Here is a 19,561-nt window from a genome sequence, read left to right on the forward strand (position 1 = left end):
TAACACGTTTAACACGATTAAATAAAAATATTTATAATTAAATATAATTTTATTATTTAAATTTAAAATCTATAATTATAAAAGTAATTATAACAAAACAAAAATAATAATAATATCAAATAATCACCAAAAGTTAAAAATTACGATTGAGCATGTATAATTATACCCTTTATAAAATTAAAAAAAACTTATTAAAATAATATTTAAAATTATTTATATAAGGTTAAATTAATTTTTAACTATTAATTTTTAATAGGTTAATAAATATGTCACATATACACATTTAAACACGATAACACGATTAAGTAAACTTGTTTAAACGTGTTTTAAACGTCTTTGTTGTGTCTGACACGTTAAGACACGAAAATTTTTGTGTCTTAACGTGTTAGACACAATTAGATACGAAACACGTTAAGATTAAACTCAAAACTTGTTTAATCCGTGTCTTCTCATGTCGTGTTAACGTATCATGTTCAAAATTACCAAATCTACTGAAACCCCACAATCCTCGTATTTTTAGTGACACTAAACATATAAAAATTCACACCACCGCAACCTGTTCATACCACCATCAATCTATGGATCCCAACAAAATGATAAAATACAACTTCAGTTACGTAAACCCCTTTTCTCTAGCATTATCCTTCAAAGGTCATTTTCTCACCATCTTACTTGTTTGGATGCATACAGCTGGAGAGCAACAAGAGATGCAATCGCCACGTATATTCCTCAGTGAAGCAATCCATCATAAAACAAATAATTCATAATTGGTACTTCTTTACATCAGATAATAAGAGAGCTACTAGTACCATGAGATCATGGATGCATGATATTATTCTTAGATGCCCACCTTGGGTTTTCAGCTAACCTGCCAATGTCCTGATAAAGCACATTGCATGTGGTAAAATGGTTGGAAAAGGCGGTGAGTAACCAAGCATTGAACATGAATCTTAAGCAAACAGCCATAAAGGAAAACATAGAAAAAAAACTTGAGAAATATCAACTGATCTTCTGCATGTTCTTTCATCCAAATTAAAGTATATATAGGAGCAAAACATGCTGAACTGAAGCATGACTTAACCTGCTCAAGTACACTAACTACAGGTACAGATAAGCTTTCTTTTCACTGCATACAGTGGACACATGCACTGCTCCAAGTACTATGAAATATAAATTAATACTAAATGTAGAAATTAAAAATAATATAAACAGAAAGGTTTTGTAAGCAATTTGCCAAAGGATCTTCAATGCAAGTCTCAACTCCAAGACTCCTCCTTGGAACAAGCTTTGAAGACTCCCAACCTTGATCTCAAATACTCAAACCTCTGCCTGGTAAGACCCTTTGTCATTATGTCTGATAGTTGGTGTTCAGAAGTGCAGTATTCAACATGGATTTCACCTGTTTTCTCAACTTCCCTGATGGCATGATACTTCACATTTATGTGCTTACTTTTGCAATGATAGTTGTTGATTTGTTGTCAACATGAATGGTAGTAGCTTTAGTTTGAACGAATTGCAGGCCCGGTAGAATTTTTCTAAGCCATATGAGTTGGTTAGTAGTTGCTGCAGCTACAACATACGCTGCCTTAGCTGATGATTGAGCCACTACCTCTTGTTTCTTGGTTAGAGTTATCAATACTTCCTGCCCAGTCAAATTCTAAGTAACTAACAATCTTGATAGTGTTATGATGCTCATATATGAGACCATAATCCATTGTACGCTTCAAGTATCTTAACACTGTCTTTGCAGCTGTGAAATGAAGTTAGGAAGGACACTGCATAAAAATAGAAAGCAGCTGACAGTGAACATGATATTTGGTCTGGTAGCACAAAGATACAATAAGCTTCCAATTAAGCTTCTGTACATTGCTGGTTCTGCCATGTCTGCTTTATCATGCACTGAAAATTTTTCATTTGAGGTTCCTACTGGTTTGTAGTGGACCATTTTGAAAGAATTTCCAACACATATTAAACTCCAGACTCAAGCTGTCTGGCTTCCAATCCCTGATAGTAATTCATCTCCCCAAGATCAGACATATCAAATTCTTGCTTCATTGAAGTTTTAGAACCAACTAACTAATTTCATATTTCTCCCAACTGTTAAATATTCAGCACATATCAAACTCTAGCATGGACTATTGATAGGGAAATTAAACCAACTTTATGATATTCCTCTCTCAAGTGTTGAGCTACAGCATGCAATGCCATAATCCCCCAAGGACAAATCAAGCCTGACCAGTCTGTCACCAGTAATCTCCACATGAACACTTACCATCATTAAAATGATGAAATCTGTTTGAATCCCGTAGTATAATTAGCCTACCAACAATCTTTGATATATACTTGAAGGCCATGTGGCAGTCACCACAAACCCGAAGGTTTTTCATTATCATAATAGGTAATGCAGAATTGCGTGTGAGAACAAAAGCGACTGCAAGTTTTTCACTATGGTAGCTCAGGAGTTCCTCTTTACTCTCTGGTTCCAAGTCATACAATGCAAATCTTGTCTGTGGCACATATCCAGCATCCCTCATCTTTCTGTTAAGTTCCTTGAGTTTTGCATAGATCATATCATTATCAGGGTGTGATTTATCACCTGCCACAAATACATGGACACCATCTTTCATTGTAACCCAACTACAACCAGCTTCTTTCTTTGCTACAGCCCTTCTCATTGCCACCCTAGCCTCTGCTACACCTTCCCACTTTCCCCCAGAAGCATACATGTTAGCAAGAAGCACATAGTTCACACCATTTTGAGGTTCCAAGTCAAAGAGCATCTCAGCAGCCTTCCTACCCAACTCTGTCTTGTCACCATTTGCTCGGCAGCAAGCCCCTAAGACTGTCCTCCAAATAAGAACATTAGGCTTCATTGGCATGGTATTGATAAAATCTTCTATCTTATCAAGTTCACCAGCCCGCCCAAGGAGATCCACCATACATGAAAAGTGCTCCATCTTGGGAGCCAACCCATACATTTTTGTCATAGAGTTAAAATGGGTAAATCCTTCATCAACCAATCCCACATGGCTACAAGCTGATAAGACCCCAACAAAGGTTACATGATCTGGTAATAGACCATCTAGCTTCATATGTGTAAAGAGCTTGAGAGCTTTTTCTCCATGCCCATGACGTGCATAGCCTGATATCATTGAATTCCAAGAGTAGACATTCCTTATTGGCATCATACTAAAAAATCTTGAAGCATAATCTATCCTTCCACATTTGGAGTACATATCAACAATTGCACTTCCAACTACAACATCAGAGTTTAAACAAGCTCTTACCGCACAAGCATGAACTTCCATGCCACGCTCTAATGTTGCAACTGAAGCACAGGCACTCAGAACAGTGGCAAAGGTGAAACCATCCAATTTCTGACCCCTCTGCATCATAAACCAGACTAAATTCACAGCTTTGTGCAAGCGCTCATTATGTATATAACCAGAAATCATGGAATTCCAACTAACTTCATCTCTTCTCTCAGACATCCTGGAAAAAATCTTCTCACATTCATCCATCTGTCCACATTTTCCATAACAAGCCAAAAGTGCATTCTCAATGGAACTGTCATTTGCAAGATGGTATTTAATTATTAGAGTGTGTATTTGACGGCTCAATTCACTAAGTGAAAGAGACGATACTGCCGCAAGAATGTTAATAAAGGTTATTCTGTTAGGATCCCACCCAGTACGCATCATGTCCAAAAAGTATTTAACTGCTTCTAAAACCGAAGACTCTGAATCAGCTAATGCTCCAATCACAGAATTCCAAGAAACTTGATCATGGTCCAGCATCAAGGAGAAAATGTTCTTGCATTCAGAAAGACATCCAATAGTGGCATATAATGCTAGAAGAGCATTTGACACCGAAACATCCACATCAAGTCCCAATTTCATACCTTCACCATGTATTTGTTGTCCAAGCATGCTCCAGCCCAAGCTTGCACAGGAACTCAAAGCACTTATTACAGTGTAATTCGAAGGCATTAATCCAGTTCTTCTCATTGCACAGAAGCTTGTGACAGCATCTTCAAAACACTCATTCTGGTCAAGACCAGAAATCATGGAATTCCAAGAGACCAAATCTTTATTAAGCATAAGTCTAAAAACAGAAGTAGAAGCAACAATATCACCACATTTAGCATACATGTTAATAAGCCCATTTCCAATTGCAACCACCGCATCATTTAAGCCCCTACGAATCAAATATCCATGAACCTCTCTACCTTTTCTTCTCCCTTGTTCTAATGCAGAAAATTCAGCAAAAGAACTTAACAGAATAACGTAAGAATCAAAATTTATATCAACCAAGTTTGTCATCTCCATAAAAACTTCAGCTGCATCTTCACCAAAATTCTGCCTTACCAATCCAACCATCAAACCGTTCATAGAGACTGCATTTCTCTGACTCATCTGCCCAAAAATCTTCATAGCATAGTTAGATAAACCTAACCTTGCAAACCCACTTACTAAAGCACTACCCACATAAAGATCTGAAAGAAACCCAGATTTTGTAATCCTACTAAGCATTTGCTGGAGCAAACACAAACCAAAATCCATGGAAGAACAAGCAGCAGTTATCAAACTCCCAAATGTATATTCATTAGGCTCAAAACTGAACCCTATACCCTCTTTTTGCATCCTTGAGAACAGCTGATAGGTAGACACTGCATCCCCACTTTGTGAATAAACTGATATAATAGAGTTCCAAGATATTGAGTTTTTAACCTGTAACTCATCAAAAACGCGACGAGCATCAGCAATGCTCCCCAAACAACTCACGTACATTGACATAAGCACATTACAAACAACAACATCAAACGAATATCGAGATTTTGCAATCAACCCGTGAATTTGCAAACCAAATTGAAGCCCGCAGGATCCAAGCTCCTGACAAGCTCGAAGAACGCTACCAAAGGCATAATGAGTTGGCCAAAAACTTGTACAAAGCATCTCTTTAAAAGCCTCACAGGCCTCATTAGGCATCCCATTTTGGTTATATCCTGAAATCAAGCAAGCCCACGTAACCGAATTCCTCTCAGGCATTTCATCGAACAATTTTCGTGCTGACGTTAAATCACCAGCTCTTACATATACATTGATGAGGGAGTTGGACAAAAACAAATCTCCATCAAACCCATACTTGAAAACCTGCAAATGAAACTCTTTTGCATCGGTTAAGCTAAGAGAACCGCGGTACCGGGTAACCAAAGATTCGTATAGCTCGAAATTTGAGGCTGAAAAGGGCAGGGAGGAGGGCTGAGATTGAGATGATTTGTAGAGGTTAAGCAAGTGTTCCAATGGGATTGGAGAAGGAAGAGATGGGTTGATGTGGGAATTGAGGTTTTGGGGTTTGCCGAGAAGTTGGTTGCTGGGCTTTGGGGTAAAAAGTGAAGTAAAAGCAAGGGTTGAGTAGTAGGTAGCAGGCCTGCGCCTGTAACTGTGAGTGGATGGCAAGAGAGACCGGAGCATGGCGAAGTCGACAGTTGGCCTTTCTGCTTCTGCATCATGCTTTATGGCGCGCCTTTGTAAACATTCAAAATTATCGGCGTTTTTAATTATTTGTAACCATACATATATCCGGACGGTGCACGCGGAGAACGGCGAGGAGAGGATTGGTTCGGCTCTTAACTTATATTAGTGAGAAATTCTTATATCAATTGTTCTTTAAGTACACTTTCAACTTTTAACTCAAAAATTATATTTAATAAATAAAAAAAAAACCTCTTATTTATAAATTTAAAATTTATTTGTTTTTTTTATATCATATGTGCAATGCTCATTTATTTACTTTCATGTGACAATTTTTTGTAATATTTATTTATTTATTTTGTGATCATCTATAACATTAAATAAAAGTAACGTAGAAAGCTCCAAGAGAATGTCACGTGACACTTTTATGGAGCTTTTCAATCCATTTGCATTTTTTTCTTTTAAGAAAATTGTAAACTTTTCAATGTTACGGTTATATGCATGTTATGGTAACCAGATATATTAAATAGCTCAACAGGTCAGATGCATGAGTATAATTTGATTTAATCTCTTAATTTGATTATATATATTTAAAATTAAATTAAATTAAAATTAAGATTTAATTTTAAATTATTCATTTAAATTAAATCCTTAATATTGTCTTTATCTTGTAAATTTTATCTAGATAAGTGATTATTAAGTTATAAATATATCTCCACTTCATTTATAAATACACACTCGGATAAGAGTTCTTACATTTTTAATATTTTTTTAGTTTTACAACAGTCACATTGTAATTAATTTATAATAATCATTTATTTCTCAAACACATTGTCATAATTAACAAATCTTGTTATACTAATACTAATAACACATACTATAATAGGCATTAGATACCAAAAATAAGTAGTAAAAGTTTCTACTTATTTTCAACTTTAAAAAATGATCTCACAGCATCGTGAAGATCTATTTCCAATATCACATAGCAATAGATAAAAAATATGTGATTTTTTTTAAAAAATTTCCTTTTCATTTCCTCTTCAATTCTAAATAATTTTAGAAAAAAAAATGTATAAAAATGGGTTGAGAAGAGGGCAACTCCATAAATCAATTTCTTTTCATTTTTTCAAAAAAAAATTAAAAATAAATGAAAATGAAAACAAAAGATATATAAGTTAAAGGGATGATTTTTTTTAGCCGTGTTTTCAAAAATAGCCTTCTTTTTAATTTTAACTATTTATAGTCAAGAGAAAAGATTTTAGACAAAATTACCCTTAAACAAAATAACCTAAAAGTTAATTATTCGAATTAAAGGATTTTGGATAATATTTTTTTGCTCAAATCCATTTTATCTCAGTTTGAAGTTGAATAATTTTTTAATACATTTTCATTTTCATTTCAAATTTTTTTTTATTTTAAACTTTATCTCTATCGTGAAGGTGTTTAATTTCAAGAGTTTATATCTTAATGAAATACAAAAATAGAAAACAAGTTACACGTTATGTTTAAAAATGTTGTTATTATATATCATGTTTAAAAAAATATTGTTACAGTTGAAAAAAAGTTATTTCACATTTTAACACCAAGAGTTTATATTGTAGTAAAATACAAAAAAGCAAGTTACAAACCATGTTTAATAAATGTTGTTGTTACATATCATATTCAAAAAAAATATTATGCACTTCAATAGAATATGTTACATACTTTAACAGAATATATTACACATCAAAAGTTCAGCATCATATGTTACATGTTAAGATCAAAGTTTCAGCTTCAGATACATATAAAAGTCAAAGTTTTAGCACCAAATGCTACACGTCAAAACCAAAGTTTTAGCACCATATGCTACACACCAAGACCAAAGCTTTAGCATAAGATATTTCATGCCAAAACTTCATTTTTCCTACATTTTCCTACTGATGTTACACACGCCAAGGCCTGAATTATTTTGTTACACGCCAAGGCATGTTATACTAAATTTGAATCATTGAAAAACTCAAAAACCAATAAACACAAAAAATTGTTGTTACTTACCATACCATGCTTTTTTGGTCTCGATGATGAGATGGCAAGAGTTAAACGGAGAGAGTTTTGTGAATATAAATTAATAAACCAATAATATGTTGTTACATTCCATATCATACTATTTGATTTGTAGATCGACGACGATATAGTGAAATGACGAGAAATTGACACAATAAAATTAAAAAGAGCTAGATGGCGGAAGAGAAAAATGAAGAGCAAAACAGATTGAGATGAATGGCAAGAGAAGAATTAAAAACATTTAATTTGTTTAAAATGATTTTAAAAATATTTTTGTTATCTCATAGCTACAATTAAGTAAAACAGTTAACTTTCTATTGATAGTTATTTTTTAAATGAATTTATAAAAAGGTTATTTTTTACAATTTTTTCTAAATTAAAAGTGTTGAAGAAACGTGAGACGTAGTTATGTTACATTAAGGCTTAATAATGTGAGAAAAGAGAAAAAGTTACAAAGCTGATGGCACTACAACCATATTTTCCCGCGTTTTATTTCTTTTAGTTTTGGATGAATGGAATGCTTTCATTGAACAAACACTAATCCTGCTACACGTGTTTACAGACGCAACATTTACAGTCGTTTACAGACAGACCACAAGAGGCCCTACAGCCGTTTACAAACAGAATACCGGAAACACAAAACACAGGAATACCATCAGTTCCTGAGAACAGAACAGCAAATGAAGAAACAGGGTCAAGATATAACATGGTTGCTCGCTGATCCTCCAACTGCCAAAATTACAACTCTTACTATGGGTTTTCTGGAACGTTGAACCACTGAAAACTCTGCCACTAGCTACAGTTCCAATGCCTTCAAGATGTTAGCTCTAGTTTCAGAACAACTTGATCGAATTCTGCTGCATTTGCAAAGTAATTTGAGGCAAGTGATTACCCACCAAGGTCTGATTGACATCTCAACCTGTTAGTCCTCCATAGCTAGAAGAGTTTCTTATCAACTCAATGGATCATCTAGAGGTATCCAATTCGAAGTCTTACCCCCAAAAGCAGCAACATTGGCGCTCCATTCCCAAGCAATTAGATATTTTCTCAGTTGAAGAGATTGTAATGCAAGATAGATATGCATGGTATCCATATGAAGGTAGGTCGTGACAATTTTAAACAGAATTTATCAGGTTTTTTCATTACCAAAGCCTTGACTTTGCCGTGAACTTTTCACCTGCTTTACAAACTTTTAATGAGAATGATCTTTGACAGCTTGAGCAGCATCCCGTATCATCCAGCCTCATAATGACTGCAACTTGACCCAGAGCTCTGAGGCACTGGTTTGGTTGAGACGACAAGCCACCTATGTATTTCATGTGGAAGCTGCAGTAGCATTGTTTCTCTGCCAATCAAATTTCCATGGCCTGGGTTTTCAATGGTGGCCAACATTGCAGGCCAATGGAAATTCTACAAGAATAATGAAGGATGATTTTTCTGCCTCTCTAAGATACTGTACAGTACCATTCATAATCTTTACAAGCTTCTGACTGATGTATAGGCCTAGACCTTCCCTCGAGACACCATGGCTATGGTGAAACATCTCCTGAATTAAATCTTCTGGGATACCTGGTGCTGGATGAGTGATCCTGCGATTTAAACACTCAAAGTCATCAGCCTTATTTTCATTCTTTATCTAATTGAGGAGATATAGAAACATGACATATAATTGCTCCATTGACTCCTGTAGCTTGTGAAAGCCAACAATAATGTTTGAATATTCACCTTGAGAAAAGTCGAAAATAATTTGAAACTGTTCTTTCTTCATATCCTAAGTATGATAAATGCATCCTGAATACGATTAATAGCAAGATGGAAAAGTAAGACCATTCAATGTAGGAACAAAGGCAAGCAAGAGAAGAAACCTCATCAGAGAACCCAAGTAATAAATTCAATATTTGGAGATCTAAAAAATAAGACAACAATTTTAAATGAAAAGAACTACTGGCAAAAACCTAATGCAAATTTTGGTGAAAATGATATAACAGTATATATCCCACCAAATTTTAGAAAATGCGCTCAGCAGTCAGCAGTTTTAGACTCACTCCACAAGTGGGTATTTGTCACCCATACATTATGCAGCAATGATGGAATGTAAGAATGGTCATTCTAATATCCAGTACACATTGAATAAATATACCAATGAAGACCACCAATGTCTCTTAGCCATCATAGATACAATGAGAATTGGTGTGGTCACCACCTAATAAACAGCATATGCTTCACAAATTTTGAAAGGAATATCTTAAGAAACCAACAAAAAAAAGGACAGAAATAGGATTAACATTTTCATTTACCAGTTAAATACAATTTTTACGCAATTTAGGAATATCCTCTGTCAATTTTGAGTCAGAGACACGCTTATGCTACGACCTGTACTAAATTTACTACTATTCTACTATTCTAGCCTCCAACCCAACCGCCCCCCCCCCCCGCCCCCCCCGGGGCCCAATCAACTTTCTTTTCCTTTTTTTTTCCTGCACAAAAAAGGGGGTCTCAGAAATGAGGTGGTTGAATCTTTTCTACCTTTTTAATAAAAAAGACTGGCCAGACTGCATCTACTGCGAATATAATAAAGCATACAGGAAATGGATTTTTACCAAAATTCAAGATGAACAATGTGTATCTTCGTTCCAATTCGTTCTTTCCGAGGAATTACCCTGAATGCAACTGATGATTCCTCAAATGCAGGAGTGAAGAGGAGTGCATTTGACAAAAAATTTGAAAGGACTTGCTGAAGCCTCAAATTGTCTCCATACAAGTGCATAGATGACACTTCAGCAGGTAAATCTTGGATGACCTCAACTTGGCGCTCCTGGCTCGATATCATTACTTGTTTTAGGACAGCTTCCAAGGCTTCACCCAGGTTAAACTCTGCAGAATTCATTTCCATGTAGCTGCAAATAGAAGTCACATGGTGCAAATGTTTGTTAAAAAAATAAAGAAAAAGGGGGTTAAAATCTTCTAGCCCTGAAAGATTAATTGTACATAAAAACTAAATTTATGTTCATTTGAAATCAACAAGATCAACAATGCTAATTAGGATACAGGTAACAGGCATATTTAAGCAATTGTACCATTCCTCAAAACTTTCAATGTCTGTATCATCAACAATCTTCGTTAATTGTTCCTGACACATTACACTTGTCCTCAGGAGCTGCCTCTGCTCTCCACTTAAATCAGAAGCCCCCATCAGATCCTGCATTAACACGATCCCCTTCAAAGGCTTTCTGACCTCCTGACGGATGTATGCCAATTTATTGAGGCTACTGGCTGCTGCCTGTTCAGACATCCTCTGCACCTGCAAAGCATATTGAAGCTCAGGGCTAGCTACGTGCAAAAAGCATAAAGTACCAGTGATCCTTCCCTCAGCATCAGTCCTTCTGTTTGCAGAAAGTAATACTTCAATAAATTTACCCTGCCGATCAAAGAACCCAAACAATAATTTATCTGCACTTTCGCCAGCAGTTATCCCATTGAATAATATCCTGAGTTTGGTTAAGGTGTCATGATCCTTCACCCGACATCCAAAATTGTCCACTGTAAAAACCTCTCCAAGAAGCATCCTATCAATGGCTTCTTCCCTCTTCATACCAGACAACTTTTGCATTGCATCATTCCACTCCAAGCATCGGCCAAGCTCATCAATCATAAAAATTGGGGGAATAAGTGCACATGGGCTCCTCACAATTCCAACATAATCACCTTGGATACTGGTATATTTGTTCATGACTATCTTCTGGCCAGTGAGATCTTGCCCAACAAAGCAAACTCCAACAACATTTTCCTTTAAATCTCGACTACAACATGCATTGACAACCAAGATGATAGGGCCATTATTTTCCTGACACCCAAAAGTCCTAAGCTTGATTTCAACACTACGTTCTTCTATACCTGCCATTTTGTCATCAACATGCAGAGCCAGTTTAAATTGACAAAACATCAAAATAGTGCAAAGCAAAGATGTGAGAAGAAAAGGAACTCAAAAAGCAAGTAAAATTATTTAGCACAATCTATATCTTACAAAGGCAATGATCAATTACATGGCTATGAGAAAATGAATAAGATTTATAAATATTAGTCCAGTTCTATGACAGGCTATCACTGAGGGATCAAATAGAATGACACATGCAAACCATATTTCATCAATTAGGTGACTGAACAATTTGCACTCTCTTCTTTTTCAAGGAAGATGCATGGTTTTCGGTTTATTTGCATCAGCCAGGGAAGAGGTCAGAAAGCAGTGCCAAACAATTCAACCTGCTAAGCAGCATGATAGCACTAAGTAGACAACCAATGCTGAACAATCCATAAAACTGTGATCCCAATAGTCGGTCAATATACCTACAATATGCCTCCTGTAAATAACACCTATGCACTCCAAATACAATTGTACTGCTGCCCAACAAACATCTAAAAAATGGATGCAAATGTAAGTGACACAGTTTAAGCATAGGTATATATGGAAGAAACAAAATATCCAGATGTTGAAATACGCTAGTCAGTTAACATGTATATATTTTCTACGTAAAAAGATTAAAAAATATTATCTAATTAGAAACAAGTTCAAAAGATAAATCTCATTATCACCTTCTAAGGCCAATGACAGCATGTTCTTGACAATATCAATTGAATCATCCTCCACAAGATCAGCAAATGGCCTGCCAATGGCTTGCTCAACAGTCAGGCCAGTTAGTTCCGCTGCTTTAGAGTTCCATCCATTTATATTACCAGAAGAATCAACAGCGAAGATCGGGACAGCAGCTGTCTCAATCAGGCGGACCATTTCATTAGTGACAATACGCAGTTCATCCACCCTCTGAATCCTGTCATCAACAGATGGTACATTCACAATCATTTTGGAATCATCAGCAACTTCATCTTGCAAGGATCCTCTCAATATCAGCTGTAAGGAATGAATTGCATCCATTTCTACATCCTCCCAAGGCAGGCTCCGCCACTTGACTACCTCCAGAAAAGCCTTGAATGAAGATCTTGGATGCATCTTTCTTCCATCATCCCTCTCACCAGGATCATGCTTTGCACCACCCCACTTAATTTCCTTAGCTGTATGGGACCGAAACCAAAACAAGAAATCTTTTGCAGTTATCCTCACTGCAGCCATCCCACAAGCTGCCTCCCCAAGAACTGAAGCACCTGGATAGCCAGCTTCCATTAGGCTATCACTACTTAAGCCTGTACTGCCACTATGGTACTCAAGAAGCCACTCAGCTATATCTCTAATCTGTGCCTCTGTAGGGGTAACTCCAAGCAACCATAATTTTTGTCTGTAGTAAAGTGCAGCACCGTCACACTTAACAAGATCCATGACATTCGGAGATTGAGTAACAATTCCTACTGGAGAATCTCTCAGCAGCATGTCGCAAAGCACAGTCTGAGTTCGCAGAATATGCTTCTCCCTCAATTGGGCAGCTAACTCCACTTCCTTGTTAATTTGCACTCCAAATACTTGAATTAGAAATTCACAAGCATATCTCAGCGGAAATGGAACAAACCTGGGGCTAGTGTGATGGCAAACCACTAAGCCCCATAATTTTCTTCCTTTCTCCTGTTCACTGTTCATCTCATCATCATCCTCATTGATAGTTACTGACATCACAAGAGACGCAATTGATCCCATATTTGCCATATACTGTGCATGACACCCATGAGGAGATCTTAACGTGGATCCACAAAGACTTAAAGGTTGAGCCAATCTCTTATCTTGAATCACCTTAACTGGTTGGGAAAAACAATCACATATCATTCTAACTTTGTTTCTCATGAAAAGGAATCTTGAGGCTTGTGGTATGTCAGTAGCTGGGTAATGCAGGCCTAGATAAGGTTCCAAGTTAGGACTACGGCTTTCGGCAACAACTTCTCCATGTTCATCTTCATGAAATTTATAAACCATAACCCTATCATAACCTGTCAAATCACTAACCTCCTTAACTAAAACATCACATAACAGAGATATGTTCCCACTTGGCAAGGACTGCAATCTTGAGATGGCTTTCGCTGCCAGCTTATAGGACTTCAATGCCCCAGCAGCTGTTACTGGCACATCAGCTGGGTTCACTGGTTCCAGATCTATAACTAACCCTGCATCAATCCTATGCAAAATAGCATAAAAGGGCTTACCTGACATTTTACAATGAACCAATATCGGATTCAGAAGATTAACTTCCCCAAAATTAGCAGCTTTCTGCAAGGCTGACGCACCTGGAGAGCGAAAAATTGTTCTAACATCAGTTCCAAAAGTCAGAGACTCTTGTTGCTCTATGCTTGGAACAGCATGAGGTGCCAAGTCCAACATTTCTGGAGCATTATCGCTATAAGCAAGAACCGTGAAGTTTTGCTCATCAACAGCAATCAAGCAACCAAAAGACTGAATTAGACTTCCTCTTTGCATCTTTTGAAGGTAAGCTGACACAGTAGAAGAGGGAACATTACTGGTTGAACTAGAAATGTTGACGTCAACAGACGTGGAGTAATCAAAAAGCCTATTGGATTCTTCAAAGTCCACATGTAGCTTGGCATCAATTGGGGTCTGTGCAACCATACGAGCACTTTGTTTTGATCTAGCAGAACTACTCCTAGAACAGTTAGTCTTGTTTGTCGACTTGGATGACATTTTCTCAAACACCCTTGTCCTCTGTCTTCTTCTTCTTCTTCTTCAACCCATGCAAACGTAAGATTTCAAAATCACAAAAGTTTAAAGCTTTGCATGGAATCTGTTAATCTTTCGCACTAGCAGGACAAAACCTGAGACTTTACCAACATAATCCATAATCAGATTAAAAATCCCATATCAAATTAAGCTTATTTATTATCAGCCAGAATCCACTGGACCCAGGAATCATGACCAAAGTAAAAATGGCATTGAAACATACAAAAGTTAACAGCTTTTTTTAGATAATTCAGATGATTCCATTCTCAACCCAAAAAAAAAAAGCCACCAATGGAATCAAAAAGCTCACCAGAAAATGGATTCCACCACCTTCAAACATATCTATATAGCAGATTCCCCGTAATTCGCCCTCCAAAATCCTGAATAAAACAAACAATCCGAAATCAATCTATTACTTAAAACTCTTTTGTACGGCTGAAAACTCCTTCAAATAAACTCTTGTTTGACAAAATCCAAATCTCAAAAAGAAAGCCCAAATTTGACAAACTAACAAAATCAGGAAGCTATATGTGAATTGCAGAGGGATTGTGTGGTGGGGATTGGGTTGGGAAGTATTATTGCAGGTAAAGGGAGAGGTGTTACAAGGAGAGGCTGCTGCTTGACTTCTTAATGTAGTGGGTTCCTGAGATAAATTACAGAACAAATACAGTCCTATATACAGACCCCTCGACTCGATGGGCTCCAGGAGAGAGAGTGTGTGTGTGTGTGCGCGCGTGTTGGCTGCTTGTTTGAGAATCGGGATTCTCGATGGATACGTTGTGGTGGGATTCGGCTACTTGATAACGCGGGTTCCATATTTTTGGGTTTAGAGTTAGGATTAGTGTATTCATTCTTTGCGTTATGATCTTAATATATATTTACTATTTAAATTGTAAGCACCTACAAATTTATCTGATTGTCACCTGCTCATTTAGTTTATGCATAATAATGATAAATATTATTATCCATATAACTTAGATTATTGTCCACAATAAATAAACTTAGATTTATATCATTATTATTGTTATTATTCATTTAAAAACAATTATTATAAAAATTAAAGCTTTTGTTATTGAGTACTCAAAGATACTTGAAACCCGTAATATTTTTTATTAAATATAATTAACTCTTAATATGATAGAAATTTCTTAATATGCTAAATTTTCTAAAAAAAAATATCTTAAATCACTTGTTAGTAACAGTCATAAAATAAAAGTAAAACTTAATTCTCACAAAAAAAAAAACAGTCTTAGTTGTTGTTTGAAATAAATAATGATCAAAATTTTTTTTTTCATAATTTAAGGAAAGAAGAATTGAAAATTTTTTTTAAAACTAAAAAATTTATGTACTTATCATTAAATTAGATATTGAAATACAGTAATGATTAAATTCTTTTTAATTAATGATAATTAAAGATTTGACCTACAAAGTTAAGTAAGATTGCAAAGCAAAGCACACTCCCCCTAAACTATTCCTCCATTAGTTTTAGATGTCGTCATCCAAGCATCTATGGGATCCAAAAGTTTATAAGTAAATGAAATAACAAAAAAACACACACATATTTGGTTAACATGTGGCATTTTTTTATTATTTGTTAGTACCAAAAGCATTTCTAATATAAACAAAATGTACATGGAACCGCAGGACTGCATGCAAGGCAGTTTCCTAGTTATCATGAAAGTTACAAAACGCAGCATTTAATGAGCAATAAAGTAAGAGCATAGCACAAAAAAGCAATAACAAAGTTTGGGTGTTCACATGATATTGTTGTGGCGATTCCATTCTGAACCATAAAGGGGATTCCTCTCAACCATATCTGCTTTGGATTCTTCTTCTCTCCACAAGTTTTTTGCATCCTCAAAATTAACTTTGAAACTTAGTTTAGCAGCGACCTTCACAAAGTTGTTAGTGCTCAAATTATTTCAACTTGTTACGAGAGAAAGAAGAATTGGAAGGAGAAAGAAATAGATAAATCCAGTGACGAATTTACGATTTTATATGAAAATTGATTAAAGGGTAATCATATAAGATCAGATTAATGATTCAATTCAAAAAATAAAAATAAAAATTGAGAAGTGACGACAGTCACTGGCTTCAATCTACCTCTAACTGAATGGATGGAGTGAGCGTTTGAGAGATGTAATCAAAAGCAAGAGAATGACAACTTAGGTTAGTATTAATTGGGCAAATTTGATGTTAAGGAAATCCGATGATATGTTTTATCACAATGAAGAAAATCACTAAATTTATCAAAATAAATCCACAAATTCATCAACATCAAATTTCATAAACTCATAATAATATTTATAAATAATTAATAAATTCATGTTGTAACTAAGAGTGAACATAATTCAAGTGGACGGTTTTTAAGTTGGGATCACACACCAATTGAATCACGAATCAATTCATATTTTCATAAAATCGATCATAGAACCAACTTTGTGATTCAATGTGATTGAGGATTGACTCTAGATTTGATAAATTTATTTAAATATATATATAATTAAAATAATAATATTTTATTTTCATAAATATGAATTACAATAAAAATGTGTACTAAACTTATAAATTCTACAAGAAAATTCGTACATTGCGTATCATAATTCATTTATTGTTAAATTTTATTACTTTTAAAGTTTTAACATTTTGTTTAATGTTGTAGGTAACTTTATTTATTTATATTATGCAAAATAACTTAAAAGAACAAATAAAGATAATTGTAAGAATAAGAGAAGAAAAAAAGTATTTAAGATGAGAAAAGAGATCTTATTGAAGTATGTGTTTACAAATGAATTGAGGGGGCTTATTTATAGGCAAATAACTCCTTTATCTAAATAGAATTTATAAGATGAAGATAATACTTAGAGATTAGATGGATTAAATCATAATCCAATATAATTTACATCAAATATAAATATAGATAGAATAAATAAATATTCATAAAAATATTCATAATAATTTATATATTATCTGCTTATTTTTTGTAGTTATTAACATTTGAGGTAAGTGACTCAGCTTGATGAAAGACAATTTTTTTTCAAGTTTTATATTAATTTGCTTTCTAGAAAAAATATCTTACAATTTGTAAATATTTAGTTGATTTTGTATATAATTTTTAAATGATCATTAATTTAGACCATAGGCATGTCAAGTTATAAAATCATCTCAAAATTAATTCAAACTCATTGAACCAAAATCATTTCTCATCTCATAGTTTCAATCCAAATGATGCAACAACGTCATAATAGGAATTACGATATCAATTCTATAATGGTTTTGAGAAAATATTTTCATCCATTAAAGTTTAAATGACGACAACTTCATTTGTAAGATGTTTTATTTTTCTTTTATTTTTGTTATTCATGTTTTAAAATAAATCATCCAAGTATAAAATGATTTGATTAAAATTGTGACACCAACTAGTTTAATATAATTCAAAATCTAAAAAGTCAGTTACAAACTTGAAAAAAAATGAGATTTGAGCAATTATCACAAAAATGAAAATGACCCAAATTTAAAAAGAACGTAAATCAAAATACAAAAATACCCAAATTTCAATATCCAAATCTCAAATCGGTGATCTGATCCTGGATGGAATGATCATCCAAGTGGGAGCTGGAAACTGTGTTAGAAAAGGAACATGCAGTGGGGGCTACATCTCAAAGCGCACGTGGGAAGATGGTACGTGTCTCTATCACTACTCACCACCTAAGCATCGTCATATCTAAAGTTGTCAATATGAGCAGACGAAGCCTAAACCCTCGTACATAGAGAAAATATGAGTTAGATCGGGTCAATTTATTTTTATACGAGCAATCAAAACTCCTGCTCAATCCATTTTTTACTAGCTCATGGGTCAAGTTGGGTTAATTCATTTTTTTTAAATAGAAAAATTCATTTTTACAATTGTATTTAAAAAATTCTCTACCAATAAAATTATTTCATGATTTAATTTACAAATTGAATAATAAAAAATATTAAAAATAAATAAATTACACTAAATATAAATAAATAAATAAATTACATCAAATATAAATAAAGTTTTAATCTTTAACACAAACTGTTATTCCATAAATATAAGTATATAATCAAATAAATAAAAACTTTAAGACTCATTTATCTCTCCCTAAATTCTCATCTTCAAGCAAAACATTTGAATCTTATTTGGATAATAATGATATCTCAAAGTCTGAATTATTATCAATTTATCATTTAATATTCATTGTTATAAAAGAAAAAAAGAGTGAGTTTCAATCTTCACTAAAATTATTAATTCAATAAGTAAAGATTAAAAATATTGAAATATATAAAAATAAGTAATACCAATGGAAACTAAATTATTAATTTTATATAGCTAAATGTATAAAATTATTAAATTAGCATAAATTATTAAAATATTTTATTTTTCTTCTAACTCGTAGGGCTAGAAGAAATTCATTAATTTATTTGTTAATTAACATAAATTAACAAATAAATTACATCAAATATAAATAAATAAATAAATTACATCAAATATAAATAAAGTTTCAATCTTTAACACAAACTGTCATTTCATAAACATAAGTATATAATCAAATAAATGGAAACTTTAAGACTCATTTATGTCGTCCTCAATTCTCATTTGCAGGCAAAACATTTGAATCTTATTTGGACAGTAATGATATCTCAAAATCTGAATCATTATCAATTTATGATTTAATATTCATTGTTATAAAAGAAAAAAAAAGTGAGTTTCAATCTTAACTAAAATTATTAATTCAATAAGTAAAGATTAAAAATATTAAAATATATAAAAATAAGTAATACTAGTGGTAACTAAATTATTAATTTTATATAGCTAAATATAAAAAATTATTAAATTAACATAAAATTATTAAAATATTTTATTTTTCATCTAACCCAGGGCTAGCCTTCTTCAACTTGAGATAACCCAGTGATCAGATGGATTGGCCTATTTAAGCCTCGATTTTAATATAGGCTTAAATTTTCATACCTAAATCACTCCACTTCCAATAAAAAATGATTGACTCAATGGGTCATATCCATTTTGACAAGTCTAATCGTATACTTTAGTCGTTAGTATCAAGGAAGCAAATGGATACGTGTCTCCCGTTTCAAGCAATTGTGTGTCCCCTCTAAGGATGAGAGTGGTGAGCCTTAGACTCTAAACTAGTTCACCTGTTTGGTTCCACACTCTTCATCATTGAAAAGTGAAAAAGTCAAAAGACTTATCCAGCCACTATACTCTTTAATTTTGTTCAATTTAATCTTTATACTCAAAATCGAAGCAATTTAATCTCTTGACTTTGAGAATTATGTCAATTTAATCTCTCCCTCTAATAGCATCTAATTTTGCAGTTAAAGGATGACGTTA

General features: G+C 33.9%; 2 protein-coding genes across 4 annotated transcripts; both read right to left on the reverse strand.

The window, feature by feature from the left end:
* On the reverse strand, positions 978–5,621 carry LOC18612478 (putative pentatricopeptide repeat-containing protein At5g09950). Its single transcript, XM_018118394.1, has one exon. The coding sequence runs from the start codon at positions 5,472–5,474 to the stop codon at positions 2,244–2,246; it is 3,231 nt and encodes a 1,076-aa protein (XP_017973883.1). The 5' UTR covers positions 5,475–5,621; the 3' UTR covers positions 978–2,243.
* On the reverse strand, positions 7,967–14,896 carry LOC18612480 (phytochrome C). 3 transcript variants are annotated; one of them, XM_007049294.2, is made up of 5 exons: positions 14,518–14,896; positions 12,108–14,288; positions 10,595–11,411; positions 10,118–10,414; positions 7,967–9,106 (listed from the first exon to the last, which is right to left on the reverse strand). In XM_007049294.2, the coding sequence occupies exons 2-5, from the start codon at positions 14,149–14,151 to the stop codon at positions 8,893–8,895; spliced, it is 3,372 nt and encodes a 1,123-aa protein (XP_007049356.2). In that variant the 5' UTR covers positions 14,152–14,288; positions 14,518–14,896; the 3' UTR covers positions 7,967–8,892. The 3 variants fall into 3 exon arrangements, with proteins under 3 accessions (XP_007049356.2, XP_007049354.2, XP_017984922.1); XM_007049292.2 differs by having other exon boundaries at positions 14,498–14,896; XM_018129433.1 differs by having other exon boundaries at positions 12,108–14,896.

Source organism: Theobroma cacao, chromosome 1 (genome assembly GCF_000208745.1).
Source record: "Theobroma cacao cultivar B97-61/B2 chromosome 1, Criollo_cocoa_genome_V2, whole genome shotgun sequence".
Taxonomy (NCBI): Eukaryota; Viridiplantae; Streptophyta; class Magnoliopsida; order Malvales; family Malvaceae; genus Theobroma; species Theobroma cacao.

Coding starts and splice junctions, on each gene's coding strand:
- LOC18612480 (XM_007049294.2), bottom strand. CDS start 14,151: ATGTCATCCAAGTCGACAAACAAGACTAACTGTTCTAGGAGTAGTTCT. Junction 10,415..10,594: donor ATTGAAAGTTTTGAGGAATG/GTACAATTGCTT, acceptor TTCTATTTGCAG/CTACATGGAAATGAATTCTG. Junction 9,107..10,117: donor ATTGTTCATCTTGAATTTTG/GTAAAAATCCAT, acceptor TTTAAATCGCAG/GATCACTCATCCAGCACCAG.
- LOC18612478 (XM_018118394.1), bottom strand. CDS start 5,474: ATGCTCCGGTCTCTCTTGCCATCCACTCACAGTTACAGGCGCAGGCCT.